The sequence below is a fragment of the Asterias rubens genome, chromosome 22 (assembly GCF_902459465.1).
Source record: "Asterias rubens chromosome 22, eAstRub1.3, whole genome shotgun sequence".
Lineage (NCBI taxonomy): Eukaryota > Metazoa > Echinodermata > Asteroidea > Forcipulatida > Asteriidae > Asterias > Asterias rubens.
This window is the reverse complement of record NC_047083.1, coordinates 8978112-8993200: the sequence shown is the minus strand read 5'-3', so window position 1 is coordinate 8993200 and position 15089 is coordinate 8978112. Positions and strand designations below refer to the sequence as shown.

Genomic DNA, 15089 nt, shown 5'->3' with positions numbered 1-15089 from the left:
GATCGGTCGAGTTGGTCTTTGAAAAGCGTTTGTAACCGTTTTTTATAAAATGCATATGGGTAGAAAGATGTTGTAAAAGTAGAATACAATGATCCACACAAACATGCCTCGAAATTGCGTGGTTTCCCTTTTACCTCGACGACTAACACGTCGGCCATTTATGGGGGTCAAAATTCTGACTCCCATAAATGGCTGACCGTGTTAGATCGCACAGTAGAAGAAAAACACGCAATTTCGAGGCAAACTTGTGTGGACTATTGTATTCTACTTTTAAAACATCTTTCCAACCATATGCATTATATAAAAAACGGTTACAGACGCTTTTGTTTTGACCAACTCGTCCGTTCCAAGGCAACGTGTTCCTTTAACAGGTAAATAATAATTCAGTACAATACATCCATCGTTCCCGTATAAAGCATTCTGATGTGGTTTCTTAACATTTTAAAGTTTTATGTACATGGATGGGAACCAAAAGTTCCTCGAAAAAAAGGTTTGAATCGCGCAGGACTTGCCCGGTCTATACTTTATTGACCGGGGTTTACTAAACAGCCATTTCCATGGCGATCTTAGGGTGTGGTTTATAATCGCAGATTTCAAAATTGTCCATGGTGAAGTCGTCGATGTTCGTAACTTTTCCTTTGATCTTGAGGGTCGGGAACGGGCGGGGAGTTCGCTTGAGCTGAAAGGAGAAGAGAACGAAAACCAAAAATGAAAGTAAAAAGTTGTGCAAAATGGAAGCAAAATTTTGTATTAAAATACATTTCTACAGCCTGACAAATCTATGTTTTTTTTTTGGGGTTTCCTAAAAAGATATATATGTATATCACAACTATCTCTTTGCATTTTGGTTTTTTTTCTTACATAGAGCTCTAACTTATATACATGAGGAAATCAACTGTGTACACCTTTTTTTGTTTATGAATAAAAAACGTTGTCCAAAAAGGACACAAATACCATGCACTTCTGTGAATTTCCTAAATTTAATACGAATCCCTATACTTTTGGAATTTCCTATTCAACATACAGAAATCAGCACTACAAATCCATGTATTCCCATGAATTCTAAAGTCAAGCATACCTGTTCTTCTAGCGCATCCAGATGATTAACGTAGACATGAGCGTCCCCGATGGTGTGAACGAACTCTCCCGGTGTCAAGTCAGTCACATGAGCAATCATGTAAGTCAGTAAAGAGTAGCTTGCAATATTGAATGGTACTCCCAGACCCTAGTGGGGAAAACATAAAGAAAACAGTAAAGATCAAAAACACCAATGAATTCCAACAACTTCCAGGTTTTCCCGCGATACATGTGCAGTTTAACATTGTAATTCCTTGAACTTCCAGGTTTTCCCAGAGAAACCCTTAAAACTCTTAACATAATCAAAAACAGCAATTCCAACAACTTCAACAACTTTTCCAGAATAATATGTGCAGTTTAACATTGTAATTCCTTGAACTTCCGAGTTTTCCCAAGGAAACCCTAAAATTTCTTACCATGTCGCCGGATCGCTGGTAGAGTTGGCAGGAAAGTTCACCGTTGCATACATAAAACTGAACAAAGGCGTGGCAAGGAGGCAGTGCCATCTTGTCAAGATCTGGGAAAAAAAATAATTATAATAATTTTTGGATGATTTATTTGTGTTAAAAGTGCTTCGATCTAGCTACATGTGTGCTATATCATGTATAAGAACCAAATATATTAGGCCTATTACTATTTAATAGTTTTTCTAAATTCAAGATAAATTACAGTACATGTATTATTATTATTTAGTCAGTCAATTCAATGATACAAAATAATACAAAATAATACAAAAATACTTCCAGATGGGCTAGGAGAAAGAAAAACAAAGTAATAACTGTGGTCCGTACACCTGCCTCCCCACATCTGGTTGTACTACAATACAATAACTTAAATGCAGTTCAATTCACTTCAATTCAATGAGTAATAAATATAATATATCACAGTTTATGTAGAATAAAAGATAGGAAAATAAACTATATAAAGAAAATTAAAGAACATTGATGTGAAGTTAAGATGCACAAAGCAAATATCAGGACAATATTTTTGGGGTTTCAAGCCTAGAATTTCCATTTTTAACATGTTAAAAGGGCAAGGCTTTTTTCATTTTGAAAAGGGCACTTCCGTTAGACAATGGGAAAGACCTTTGTAGGGGCACCAAGGCCAAGACCAGGGGCAATGGAGGGGTGGAGGCCATGGCCTCTTTGAAATTCCAGGCCTGTTACATAAGACAACTTTAATTTCCAAAAAGAAAAAATTACACAAGTTTAAAAAGGACAAAAGTTTCAAAAGGCAAATACAAATATTTCACAATAAACAATGCACAAGAATTAAAGATTAAAAATCCATTAAGTACATAGTACATGTATCGGTAAATATTGAAATAATTGCAGGCGTGTGAGTACTATCCATGAAAAAAAAAGAGGAAAAAAGAAAACCGGGCAAGAAGAAAAGATAATAATTCTTCAAAAAGTGAAGAAAAAAAGAGGAGGTCAGCTGAAAAAGGGGAAGTTTCACATGCCTGTTATTCAGGGGATTCTGGAATTCAGTTTGTCTACTTACCACATGGATTCCAAGCACTCATGATAATCCTTCTGTCGTTGGGATTAGTCTTAATCTGGTTTATTACGTAAGCCAGTTGATCCACGCCCTGTCCCGTGTAGTCAGCGTGCATGTTGGTGTACTTTGCCCCAAAGTGACGCCACTGGAAACCGTAAACTGGTCCCAGATCTCCTGATGAGGAAGACAAATAAACATCATTCAAGGAAAAAATGTTATATTAGAACCCTGGTGCCCTTTAATATGCTCCAATATAAATTTCAAATTTCCTCACAGAGATGCCTTCTACCAAGGAGAAAATGCCTAGGTGCCCTTGCCTTTTCAATAATAATGAAATCAGGTGTTAACAACTTGCCCAACTTGGCTGTTGAAACAATGACAAATTGTTCCTCTGTTCAATATACATCAATGACATTTTCAGAACGCAAATAAGTTTACAAACGAGTTTTGAGTTTACAACTGAGAATTACCAATAGTGTCCAGTGTCTTTAAGTAGAGACTTATAAATTGATCCACAAAACATGTTTTGGTCTTATGTTTTACCTTCTTCATAGTCCTGGAGACCTCGCTGGTCCAGAAAAGCTCTGGAGCCATTAGCATCCCAGATATGAACATTCTTATCAGCCAGATCTTTCCCGCTGGTGCACCCCCTGACAAACCAAAGAAGCTCCTCAGCAAGACCTCGCCAGAACACTCTCTTTGTTGTCAGCAGAGGAAATTGCCCTGTAGAGAGATTAACATGGTTGCATTCCGCCGCCCTAAGAACCTTGGTGACATACTAGTCAGGGCCAAACTTCCCCCAGGTACAGTCCAAACACAACCCCCGACAGATATACTGGGCTGTCACAAATGTACCCGTTCCAAATGCAAAACGTGTCTGCACATTAAGCCCTCACTTAAGGTGAAGAGTCATACCACTGGCTCTTCATACAACATCAAGACCGACTCTGAATGCAGCACGTCTAATGTAGTCTATGTCATATCATGTAAGAGATGTGGGCTACAATATGTGGGAGAGACTAAGACCAAACTTAGTCTTCGCTTTGCGAATCATGTCTCTTCCATAAAGACTAAGAAACCGTACCCAGTCTCTATCCACTTCAACAGCCCCAATCATAGTGTCATTGATGTTGAACTTCTGGTGATTGAAGCTTGCAATGGTGATGACACACACCGCAAGAATAGAGAATCACACTGGATTCACCAACTCAAGACAGTAAAACCCTTTGGACTTAACATAAACACTGGTGTTAAATAACTTCTCATTACCCTCCACTTCACTTCTGCCTAAGAACTCATATGTTGTATATATTCTGTACATAAAGTATAAATTAACCTAGTTTAAAGTTGTTTTTATAAATTCATCACTGTAACTATCTGATGTAAGTAACCCCCCCCCCTTTTTTTCCACAGGTCCCTCATACCTATTTTTAAAATCATCATACCTTTGATCTTGCTATTCTTATTAATTGACCATTGTTAGTTGCATCATGATGCAACTTGCTCTCTAATCCTACCCTTTCATGTCTCCCTCCATTGTTGTCGAACAATACATTTACCACTTTTATGGTCCAGTAACCCTTCCTTTCATTCTAAACATCCTTTGTCCTCGCCACTTCACTCCTATTGGTTCATAGCCCCCAATATTGTTTCTGAAATAGGAACTTTGATTGGCTGTTATTTTCCCGCTTCTTTCTGGATCCTTTCCTTAATCCCTTTTCCCCTCTCTTTTTCTATAAATGGATATGTATTTGTTTGTACTTGTCTTATGCCTCTGAAGAAGGTCCGGATTGGATCGAAAGCTAAGGCCATCTACCCTATTCATTATATATATTCCCGGTCACCAGGATTTTCCTGTCTGCAACTCAACGGTTTCAACAGACCCTCCACAAGTCGTAGTAAGAAACTTTTATTTCTCTGTTGTTGTATCCCTTCGGGGTGATCCCCTTGAATTGCTTGTATTTTGTTTTTAATTGTCATAACCATATCCTTTTCATCTTTTCCCACTTCCCACCTGTTCTTCTCAGAACACTTTTAACATTTTTCCTTCCTCTACAGATTATTAATAAATCATTATTTTTCGCCCTATAGGTTTGTAAATACAACTAAATAATTTTGTTGGCAGGTTTTTAACCTATTTGTTTTATAGGATTGTGTTTAACCCGCTTTTTTTCACAGGCTTGCGTTAACGTTTTCCTTTTCAGATTTTTTGTTAACCTTTTCCTTTCCAGATTTGTACATAACGTATATTTTTCTGCAGGTTTTATAACCCTTTCTTTGACAGGACTATATTTACCGCTATTTTTTCACAGGTTTATATTAACATTTTCCCTTTCAGGTTTGTACATAACTTTTCCTTTTCAGATTTTGCACATAACTTGATTTTTCAACAAGTTTGTGTTAACCCATTTTTTCTTTTCAGATTTGTACATAACGTACATATTTTTCTGCAGGTTTTATAACCCTTTCTTTTACAGGACTATATTTACCGCTATTTTTTTCACAGGTTTATATTAACGTTTTCCCTTTCAGGTTTGTACATAACTTTTCTTTTCAGATTTGTACATAACGTATATATTATTTTTCTGCAGGTTTTATAACCCTTTCTTTTCCAGGACTATATTTACCGCTATTTTTTTCACAGGTTTATATTAACGTTTTCCCTTTCAGGTTTGTACATAACTTTTCCTTTTCAGATTTTGTACTTACTTTGCTTTTTCAACAAGTTTGTGTTAACCCATTTTTTCTTTTCAGGTTTGTACATAATTTATTTCTTGCAGGTTTAACCCGTTCTTTTACAGGGTCTTGTTAACCCCATTTATTCGCAGGTAATTTTACTTTTATCTTTCACGTCTGTTAATTAATAATCAATTTTGTACAGGATTTATAACCCGTTCTCTCCACAGGAATGATTTAAGATATTTCCCCTTGACTGTATTCCCCCATCTATTATGGCACTTGCTCCCGACACCAAGTGCATTTTCCGCAAGCTTCGTAAGCTTAAGGAAAAGAACACCCGTTACATGTCACATCTTGATAACTACCGTTTTTATCGTTTGTCCCGTATCATTCCCAAAGGCCTACAGATCAAGTGTACCCCTTCCTTTGGGGACCTTGACCCATCCTTTTTGAAGAAATGGAACAAGACACTCACTAATACGTCTTTCCGTTTGATCAAGTTGCTGGAAAATCAATGCCAACAATTCATTGATAATCAGTTACTTGAGATAACAAACACTGAGTCTCAACTCCAGGAGTCATGCTCTATTGAAGAGTTTGAACAGTTACAAGATACCATACTATGTAACGTCAAACACTTAAGGTCCACCCTAATGGACAAACAGAACAAGAAACGTATGAATGTAACCATAAGAAACACACCCATAGACGTTTCCACAGTAAGAGAGCCACCATTGCTCCTCCTACTGTTAGGTTGCCAGAGACCAATACTGTAGTTAACCTGTCTGACATGGTCCTTACTGACCCACAGGTTAAACTCCTCTCAAGGGGTCTTAAGTTTTGCCCCACACCCAGAGAACCTAACCAACTTCTTTTCCAACAGGACATGGCCCAATTCAATCGTAGGTTACGCCTACGTGAATACTTTCATGTAGAGCCCTCCATGGATGACGAGTCATCTGTGGAGACCCAACCTATTCCCCGCAACCGCTTCAGGGAAAAGAGTACTTGGGTACCTCCTAAGAACCGAGATGTGTCTCTAGAGACATACATCAATTCGGTTAACTCCGAGGTTCTTAAGGCCCCCAGTACCCCTACTCCCAACAACCTCCCCCAAGATGAGCGTCACGCCCTTACACAACTCCGCCAATCACCAGACATAGTGATTAAACGGGCTGACAAGGGGTCCGCAGTTGTAGTCATGAACACACATGACTACATTGCTGAGGGCCTTAGACAGCTCAGTAACACTGATCATTACATTGAATGTGCTTCTGATCCCACTGAATCTTTCTCCCAAGATATCAGTGACACCCTGGTTAAGATTTATAATGCCAATGATATTGAGAAAGATACATTTAACTATCTCCTCCCACATGACCCCCGTACAGCAAGGTTCTACCTTCTACCTAAGATACACAAGCCCAATAACCCGGGGAGACCTATTGTATCTGGGAATGGTAGCCCCACAGAGCGCATTTCTGAGTTTGTTGATAGCTTCCTCAAACCCTTAGTCTGCCGTATTCCTTCCTTCATCAAGGATACCAAAGACTTTCTCCACAAACTAGATGAGGTCAAGCACCAAATACCTGACTCTGCTATTTTGGTTACTTTTGATGTTTCATCACTGTATACTAACATACCCCATCATGAAGGCATGAGTGCATGTGTCTCTGCCCTCAATGCTAGTAATCAGTCCCGCCCCTCAGTGAGTCATATTAAGGAACTCATGAGCCACATTCTAATGAAGAATAATTTCACATTTTCTGACAGGCATTTTCTACAGGTACAGGGTACTGCCATGGGTACCAAAATGGCACCCTCATATGCTAACCTATTCATGTCTCAGTTGGAGGACAGACTCCTGTCCTCCGCCCCCAACCGACCACTAGTTTGGTGGAGATTTATTGATGATATTTTCTCCATCTGGTGTGGTGACCAAGACAGCTTGGATGAGTTTATTGCCCATATCAACTCATTTCACCCCACCATAAAGTTCACTACCGAACAATCTCTCACCAGTGTGAACTTTCTAGATGTGACAATAACCAAGTCTCCTAATGGCCTTGTCACAGATGTTTACAGTAAACCCACCGACACCCACCAGTACCTTCTCTCCAATAGCTGTCACCCTAGTCACTGTAAGAAGGCAATTGCTTACAGTCAGGCCTTACGTATCAGGCGTATCTGTTCCACAGATACCCTGTACAAGAGGCGCTCATCAGAGCTAAGGAAACACCTTGTATCTAGGGGACACAGCGAACGTAGGGTCCAACTTGCTATCAACAGGGCTCTCAACGTACCTCGTCATACTCTGTTGACTAACACGGGAGCTAAAAAACCTCCTACCAATAGAGTTGCTTTGGTCACCACCTTCCACCCCAAACTACCCAAACTTCCCTCAATTCTCAATAATAACATGCCTATACTTCACTCCTCCAGCAGGTTACACTCAGCAATCACTGAGGTTCCCATGGTTGCATTCCGCCGCCCTAAGAACCTTGGTGACATACTAGTCAGGGCCAAACTTCCCCCAGGTACAGTCCAAACACAACCCCCGACAGATATACTGGGCTGTCACAAATGTACCCGTTCCAAATGCAAAACGTGTCTGCACATTAAGCCCTCACTTAAGGTGAAGAGTCATACCACTGGCTCTTCATACAACATCAAGACCGACTCTGAATGCAGCACGTCTAATGTAGTCTATGTCATATCATGTAAGAGATGTGGGCTACAATATGTGGGAGAGACTAAGACCAAACTTAGTCTTCGCTTTGCGAATCATGTCTCTTCCATAAAGACTAAGAAACCGTACCCAGTCTCTATCCACTTCAACAGCCCCAATCATAGTGTCATTGATGTTGAACTTCTGGTGATTGAAGCTTGCAATGGTGATGACACACACCGCAAGAATAGAGAATCACACTGGATTCACCAACTCAAGACAGTAAAACCCTTTGGACTTAACATAAACACTGGTGTTAAATAACTTCTCATTACCCTCCACTTCACTTCTGCCTAAGAACTCATATGTTGTATATATTCTGTACATAAAGTATAAATTAACCTAGTTTAAAGTTGTTTTTATAAATTCATCACTGTAACTATCTGATGTAAGTAACCCCCCCCCTTTTTTTCCACAGGTCCCTCATACCTATTTTTAAAATCATCATACCTTTGATCTTGCTATTCTTATTAATTGACCATTGTTAGTTGCATCATGATGCAACTTGCTCTCTAATCCTACCCTTTCATGTCTCCCTCCATTGTTGTCGAACAATACATTTACCACTTTTATGGTCCAGTAACCCTTCCTTTCATTCTAAACATCCTTTGTCCTCGCCACTTCACTCCTATTGGTTCATAGCCCCCAATATTGTTTCTGAAATAGGAACTTTGATTGGCTGTTATTTTCCCGCTTCTTTCTGGATCCTTTCCTTAATCCCTTTTCCCCTCTCTTTTTCTATAAATGGATATGTATTTGTTTGTACTTGTCTTATGCCTCTGAAGAAGGTCCGGATTGGATCGAAAGCTAAGGCCATCTACCCTATTCATTATAATTTACATAATATTACATAGTATTCGTACACAGCTTATAAATATTCATTAGCACTGTAAGCCAGAACACTCTCTTTGTTGTCAGCAGAGGAAATTGCCCTGTAGAGAGATTAGTAACAAATTTACATATAATTTACATAACCTTATAAATATTCATTAGCACTATAAGCCAGAATATTTTCTTTATTGTCCGCAGAGGAAATTTTTTTACAATAAAATTACATTAAAAATGCATGTATTATGTTGGATACAATATTAAACTAACAAAGTAGCCACAACTACAGACAAGAGATGAGGGAGATTTGGACACAAGGGGAGAACATAGGAAATGAAGGGAGATGTTATCATTTTCTAGTGTAGTGATATACACTAAACCAACTGCAAAGCGTGAGCTAATTACTAAGCGCGAGCGTGCGCGCGGTTGGTTTGGAATTAAGAATATTGTGATTTAGAAGATAATGAATAACAAGGTTTGGAAGAAAGAAAAGGAATGTAAGAAGAAGAGTTTAGTTTGAGCTAGACTGGAGAACAGGAGGGTTCGAGCAGAGAACTCTTAATAAAATCGTTTATTGTGACATCAACTTACTGTCAAGTTCAACTTGTGTCATTTGTTTGTTCTGTGGCGAACTTTAATTATTCAATGTCAACTTCAAGTTCAAGCCCTCCCGATTAACTTACTACTACTACTCCGCACGTACGTGAGGAAGAAGGACCCAAACCCAACCAAGAATATTACACTAGTGTGACACTGGGTCTGGGGGTGTCGGAAGTTTGGAACATAGGTTTACCGTCTGCTATACCACCTACTGTCCCAAAGTCTTCCACTGGTCCCACTGGCTAGTTCATTGCTTCGTAACTAAAGGGAGGGGAAACCGGGGGAGGAAAATGAGAATGATGATCTACCTCTGAGATTATATCGGCTCTGGACGCCGAAGATGGATCTCGTTCCCGTCCCAGTGCGATCCCCCTTGAACTGTCCTTCCTCCATGATGCGACGACAGAGTTGTAAGTATTGTTCCTCATCATGGGGCGGTTCCAAGTGGACTTTCTTGACGCTAGGTGGACTGTCGCAAGTTCTTTTGTTGTTTGTTTCTGCGAGATTCTCTTTGCCGGTTTCCATAAGGACTATATCAGCCATTTTTTAGTTTTGTCAGGAAACTGAAGATGAAACTGAACTGAAAGGGTGGGAAAAGATTTGATAGTCAGCAGGTCAGACTTTATTGCATTAAAATAGGAACGTTTGTCATTTATAATCCATATAAATTATATTTATAAAATAAAGTGAAGAATCACAAGATTGAGCCTGGTTCATGCATACAAACAACTGGCCAAACTAAAAATTAAAAGTTCAACAGTGAAAGGGGGGAAGACAAGTTGATTGTTATCTCGAAAAACGAAAAGTTTCCGTATGGGGCCACCACTTTTTCATTCGATATGAAATAATAAGTAGGCTATTCCTCAACATGCTCAATGAATGAGAATGAGATATCCCTTTTTGTAAAAAACTTGTGAAAAAGTTGTGGCACCATACCGTAAATACGAAAAGGGAAAAGTTTCCGTATGGCGCCACCACTTTTTTATTCGATATGAAATAATAAGTAGGCTATCTAATTTACCTCAACATGCTCAATGACAATGAATAAGATATTTCTTTTTGTAAAAAACTTGTGAAAAAGTTGTGACACCATACCGTAAATACGAAAAGTAATCCGTAATCTCCCTCAAAATCTCTGCATTAAATTTTTAAAACCTGCATGTCAAGATCAAAGTTTGCTATCATATGTAAATATATATAGCGAGCTACATTTGTCACACGCCCCGAACACCAACCATTTCAACTGGTCAACTGAGTTGCTGAGACACTACATACAATTACAAAAGTCAATACATTCATTTATAAACAAAACAAATTTGTTTTACAAACAATGAATTACAATTACAATTTACATTGTAATTGTTGTTTTTAGGCCTACATCACTTTCATATTAACTGGCTAAATCAGCGTACCCTACGACTACGTACGTACTAGTCCTAACTAACATTGAAACATAAACAATCATCTTGACATGAAATTAACTAAGCTGACAATAATTGCTGAGCTGAGTGAGCAGGTGAGTGAAGTCCAGTTTTTCCTGAATTGAATTGATAATCCCATTCCCAGTACAGTACACACAAAACACACAAAACAAGCGCCTACGTACATACAGGACATGCCAAACGCCCGAGCCCGCGAGGACGAGACGAAGTTTGCAATATTCATATATCATTATTCTAAATGAAAAACAATGAAAATCATATTCACTTACTTACTTTCTATAAACTTGAAGACGGCAGATGCTAGCAGTCGACGCACTCGGACCAAATAATGGTTTGTTTTGATTCAGGTGGCGCGATCTTTCCCGCGATCTGGATCCATTTTTCCCGCTGACGCCATTGATTGGTCCCGTCCACACCACTGAAGTGCAACCTTTGACACAAAGGCTTAATCACTACTGCAAATATATACTTTAGTTAATTGCTCGAAATAAAACTGTTTCTTTCTATAACTATTAATTAAAATATATAAATATTCCATCTACAAATATGTGTATACTATTTGTGCAATTAAAAACCTAAAATATTATCAAATATAATTTACTTACTTTCTTTAAATGAACGAATTTTTCAGAAAATGACCCAAGAATGGGAAACCCGTTTCCTGACCTCTTCTAAATTAACACACACAGAGACAGGTAAAGCTACGACTACCGAATCTAAAAATTGCCTTAAATATGACTTCTGATAAATTTTGTGTACAAGTTATTGAATCGGAAAAAACCTGCTAACATTTCTACCTTGTGTGATATATTTTTCTTACAGAACCATGTCTCAGAGTGCGAAAACACCCCGTGAATCGGTGCAAGTCTTCGGACGAAAGGTAATTTCAATGCTGAAGTTAACGTGTCATAGCGCCCTCTCTTGGTGTACTGTGCGTAATAATACTGTGCATGCATTGGCAAATGGAAATGGAAGGGGGGGGGCATAGGAACATCCCAGATTTTGCTTATTAAACGATCATTTTGAAATACAAGTTTACAATATTTTTCTGTTCACATCTATCTTTGGTCTGGATAATTCAATTTCGAAATGGGGGGCCTAATTATATTTAAATATTTATCAATTTGGCAAATGATTTTGACCCAGTCACCAGCAGGGCCAAAGTTCATGGCTCTGCTTACATTAATAAAGCAACAAATGATCAGAGTCTTACTTATTTAATTAAAAAATTAACTGAAGCAGGGTCCCGGGAATTCTGTGCTTATGTCAAGCGTATTTCCCGAGTTGGCGGGGAGTTTTGGCTTATGCGCGTCCGGTCCGCGTCCGGTCCGGTCTCCTTGTTACTAGGCATTCTAAGACTTGTGCAGAAATTCGGCGCTTGCAGGTAATCTGTGAATGGTGATCGTAATTCAACTGTTGTTGAATGAAACAGGAAAAATTTCGGATAACTTTCCGTATGGCGCCACCACTTTTTCACTCATTTTTACAAAAAGGGATATATCAATCAGGTAAATTAGATACTATATTATTTTATTTCGAATGAAAAAGTGGTGGCGCCATACGGAAACTTTTCCAAAATTTCAAGTTGTAAAAATAACAACAATTTTATAAATTTGTTCTTTTATTTTTGCAGAAAACCGCTACGGCGGTGGCCCATTGCAAGCGTGGAAATGGCGTCCTCCGAGTGAACGGCAAGCCCTTGGAGATGCTTGAGCCTAAAGTACTGAAGTACAAGGTGAGAAAATGCAGCTTCACCGAGAAGAGTAGCTTGTTGCGATGATCGTAACCCTCCATCCTCCGGACCGTCGGAGACCGGAGGGTTACGAGACATCATGCACAAGATTTGACCATGAGTGCCATTTTGTCCAATGTTGAAAGACTAGTCACCAGATTTGGCAAATTTGTTACCACTTTCAAAAATCATTTCTAAGAACTCCGATTTGATCATCAATGTCTAATGAATCCATCCATTACACTCAAAACGTCATTGACATCACCTAGGCAACAAATGCACTGAACATTTTCAATTTCCTAATTGAGAGCCCTTTACCAAGGAGAAAATGCCTTGATGCCCTTGCCCTTTTAAAAACAAAGGGTGCATGCCTGCTTTTGTCTGTTATTTTATTGGACCTTTGGAGAGAAATAAAATAATAATAATTACGCATTCTCATTTCTCTCTTACAGCTGATGGAGCCTGTCCTGCTTTTGGGTAAGGAGCGATTCCAGGGAGTTGACATCAGAGTCCGAGTCAAGGGAGGTGGACGTATCGCACAGATCTATGCTATAAGGCAGGCCGTCTCAAAGTCGTTGGTCTCATACTACCAGAAATGTAAGTCAAAATTTAGGACAATGATCATGGTCCATTGTTATGCATGATACTCTATGCGCCGCCGCACTGAGCCGAGGTTTGTCGGGCCGTAAGCAATGAATCTGCGCTTATGGAAGCAAGGGATTCCGCGTGGTTGTCCAGCATGTTTCAAGGGTTAGCAGGGAGTTTTTGCTTGGGCGTGTGCGAACTCCCTCTTTCTATGCACTCTCTTCGCTTACACAACTAGCTAGCTATTACTGTGGTGCTTGAACAGAAATGGAAAAACCACATTCAAAAGTGACATTGTATTTTATTGTTTTATTTTCTAGACGTCGACGAAGCCTCCAAGAAGGAAATCAAGGACATCCTAATCCAATACGACAGGTCACTCCTCGTCGCCGATCCCAGACGCTGCGAGCCCAAGAAGTTCGGAGGTCCCGGACCCCGGGCCCGTTACCAGAAATCATACCGTTAAGTCAACTCCAAATTGTCTCGGCGGATCAGCTCCAAGACTTGGAATACTTTTGGGACTCCTCATCAGTTACAAAGATGTTCTTTCAAAGTCTTGAACCTTATCCTAAGATTTCTGTTCTTCATCACCATCTCTGATTTGACCGGCCCCTTTTGCAAAATGATTTGCAGCGTTCTCTACACTGTTGTGACATGGGGCCTGATGATGTCGTGTGTAAAGCAAGTTTAAGTAAATAACAATAAAGTAAGCGGGAAAGAAAGTTCATGGTCTGTTTGTGTCTTTTTGTTGGAGTACTGTATTATCATTATATTCATGTCCAATTCATCTTTTTTAACATTGATCGGTGCGATTTCAAAGCTGTGTATCCCAACGTTACGCATACAACAAACCTGTGAACATTTTGGCTCAATTTGTCATCAACATTGACAGTGCCCTTAACGATACTTGTTTTGTTTTACCTGCAACAAATTGGCCCCATAACTTCAAGTCCCATCCGATGAATAAGGCGCCAATGCCTAACAAAAAGCATGGCTTAACAATTATGGGCAAATTCCTTGCTCCGAGTCAAAATTAGTTTCATGACCGAGACGCGAACCCAAACTCCAACAGCCCCCGAGTCGAGTGCACACGGACCCCAAGGCCAAAATGCATCAAATGGACAAAGAACAAACAGAAACTAAACAAGAATTTTCTTACAAAGTGACAGACTTCTACATTATATATTCTTTGTATCATCCAAGTTAAACATTGTGGCCAAGTGTACATTAAAAAAAATCCACAAGATTAGCAAATGCAAATAGTTTTATTTCATGAAAATAAATATTCACACAACGAGTTAAGTATTTATAGTCGTGAATTAATGTTCAACACATCTGCGCATATTCATAAGCATACTCGACCATTTATATTAGAAATTAAAAAATGAAAAAAATCTCACTAAAAACTGGTTTAAATACAGAGTCATTTGGAGCTAAGAACATGCATCAAGAATTTAATAAATAAAAGGACATAGGCCTAAATCATAACCAAACATTTTCTAAAAATTATGAGAAATTTGTGAAGACCAGCAGGGAAACATTTTGTAAGGCATTTACTGTTCTCAGAACTGATCAAACTGATCCCTTTATTTTCCAACCGAGTTAGTTTTTTTTGTTATTCAACATTTATTTTCTTTTAATAAAATTAGTTAATAATTTTTACACTTAGTCAACAAAAACACAGCAATTTGCTGAATTTACATTTTAATCAGACTGTTAGTGGGGAATTCTATGGCAAAATTTCATAGAACTGCTGAAGCACAAAAAGCAGCTTAGCAAAGCAACATTTTGCTTACCGGGTTAAGGTTACCATTATACAAAATGTGCTAAATTTACACCTTTTTGACTGGTATCATGCTTATTTTTGCCAAGCAGTAAACAGTTCAGCCATATTTTGTGCCCTTCGGAAGTGGGCCAA

General features: G+C 38.9%; 2 protein-coding genes across 3 annotated transcripts; one reads left to right on the top strand and one right to left on the bottom strand.

Annotated features, from left to right (window-relative positions):
- Positions 1-303: 303 nt before the first annotated feature.
- Positions 304-11257, bottom strand: LOC117305452 (thymidylate synthase-like). Of its 2 annotated transcripts, none has more exons than XM_033790321.1 (7): positions 11124-11257; positions 9721-9992; positions 3121-3300; positions 2581-2751; positions 1494-1594; positions 1079-1225; positions 304-679 (listed from the first exon to the last, which is right to left on the bottom strand). In XM_033790321.1, exons 2-7 carry the CDS (start codon positions 9953-9955, stop codon positions 542-544), a joined length of 972 nt encoding a protein of 323 aa, XP_033646212.1. In that variant the 5' UTR covers positions 9956-9992; positions 11124-11257; the 3' UTR covers positions 304-541. The 2 variants fall into 2 exon arrangements, with proteins under 2 accessions (XP_033646212.1, XP_033646211.1); XM_033790320.1 differs by having other exon boundaries at positions 11128-11257.
- A 245-nt stretch (positions 11258-11502) lies between these two features.
- On the top strand, positions 11503-13893 carry LOC117305157 (40S ribosomal protein S16). The gene is made up of 5 exons (XM_033789948.1): positions 11503-11549; positions 11677-11734; positions 12488-12589; positions 13039-13183; positions 13492-13893. Exons 2-5 carry the CDS (start codon positions 11681-11683, stop codon positions 13635-13637), a joined length of 447 nt encoding a protein of 148 aa, XP_033645839.1. The 5' UTR covers positions 11503-11549; positions 11677-11680; the 3' UTR covers positions 13638-13893.
- The last annotated feature ends 1196 nt before the right edge of the window (positions 13894-15089 follow it).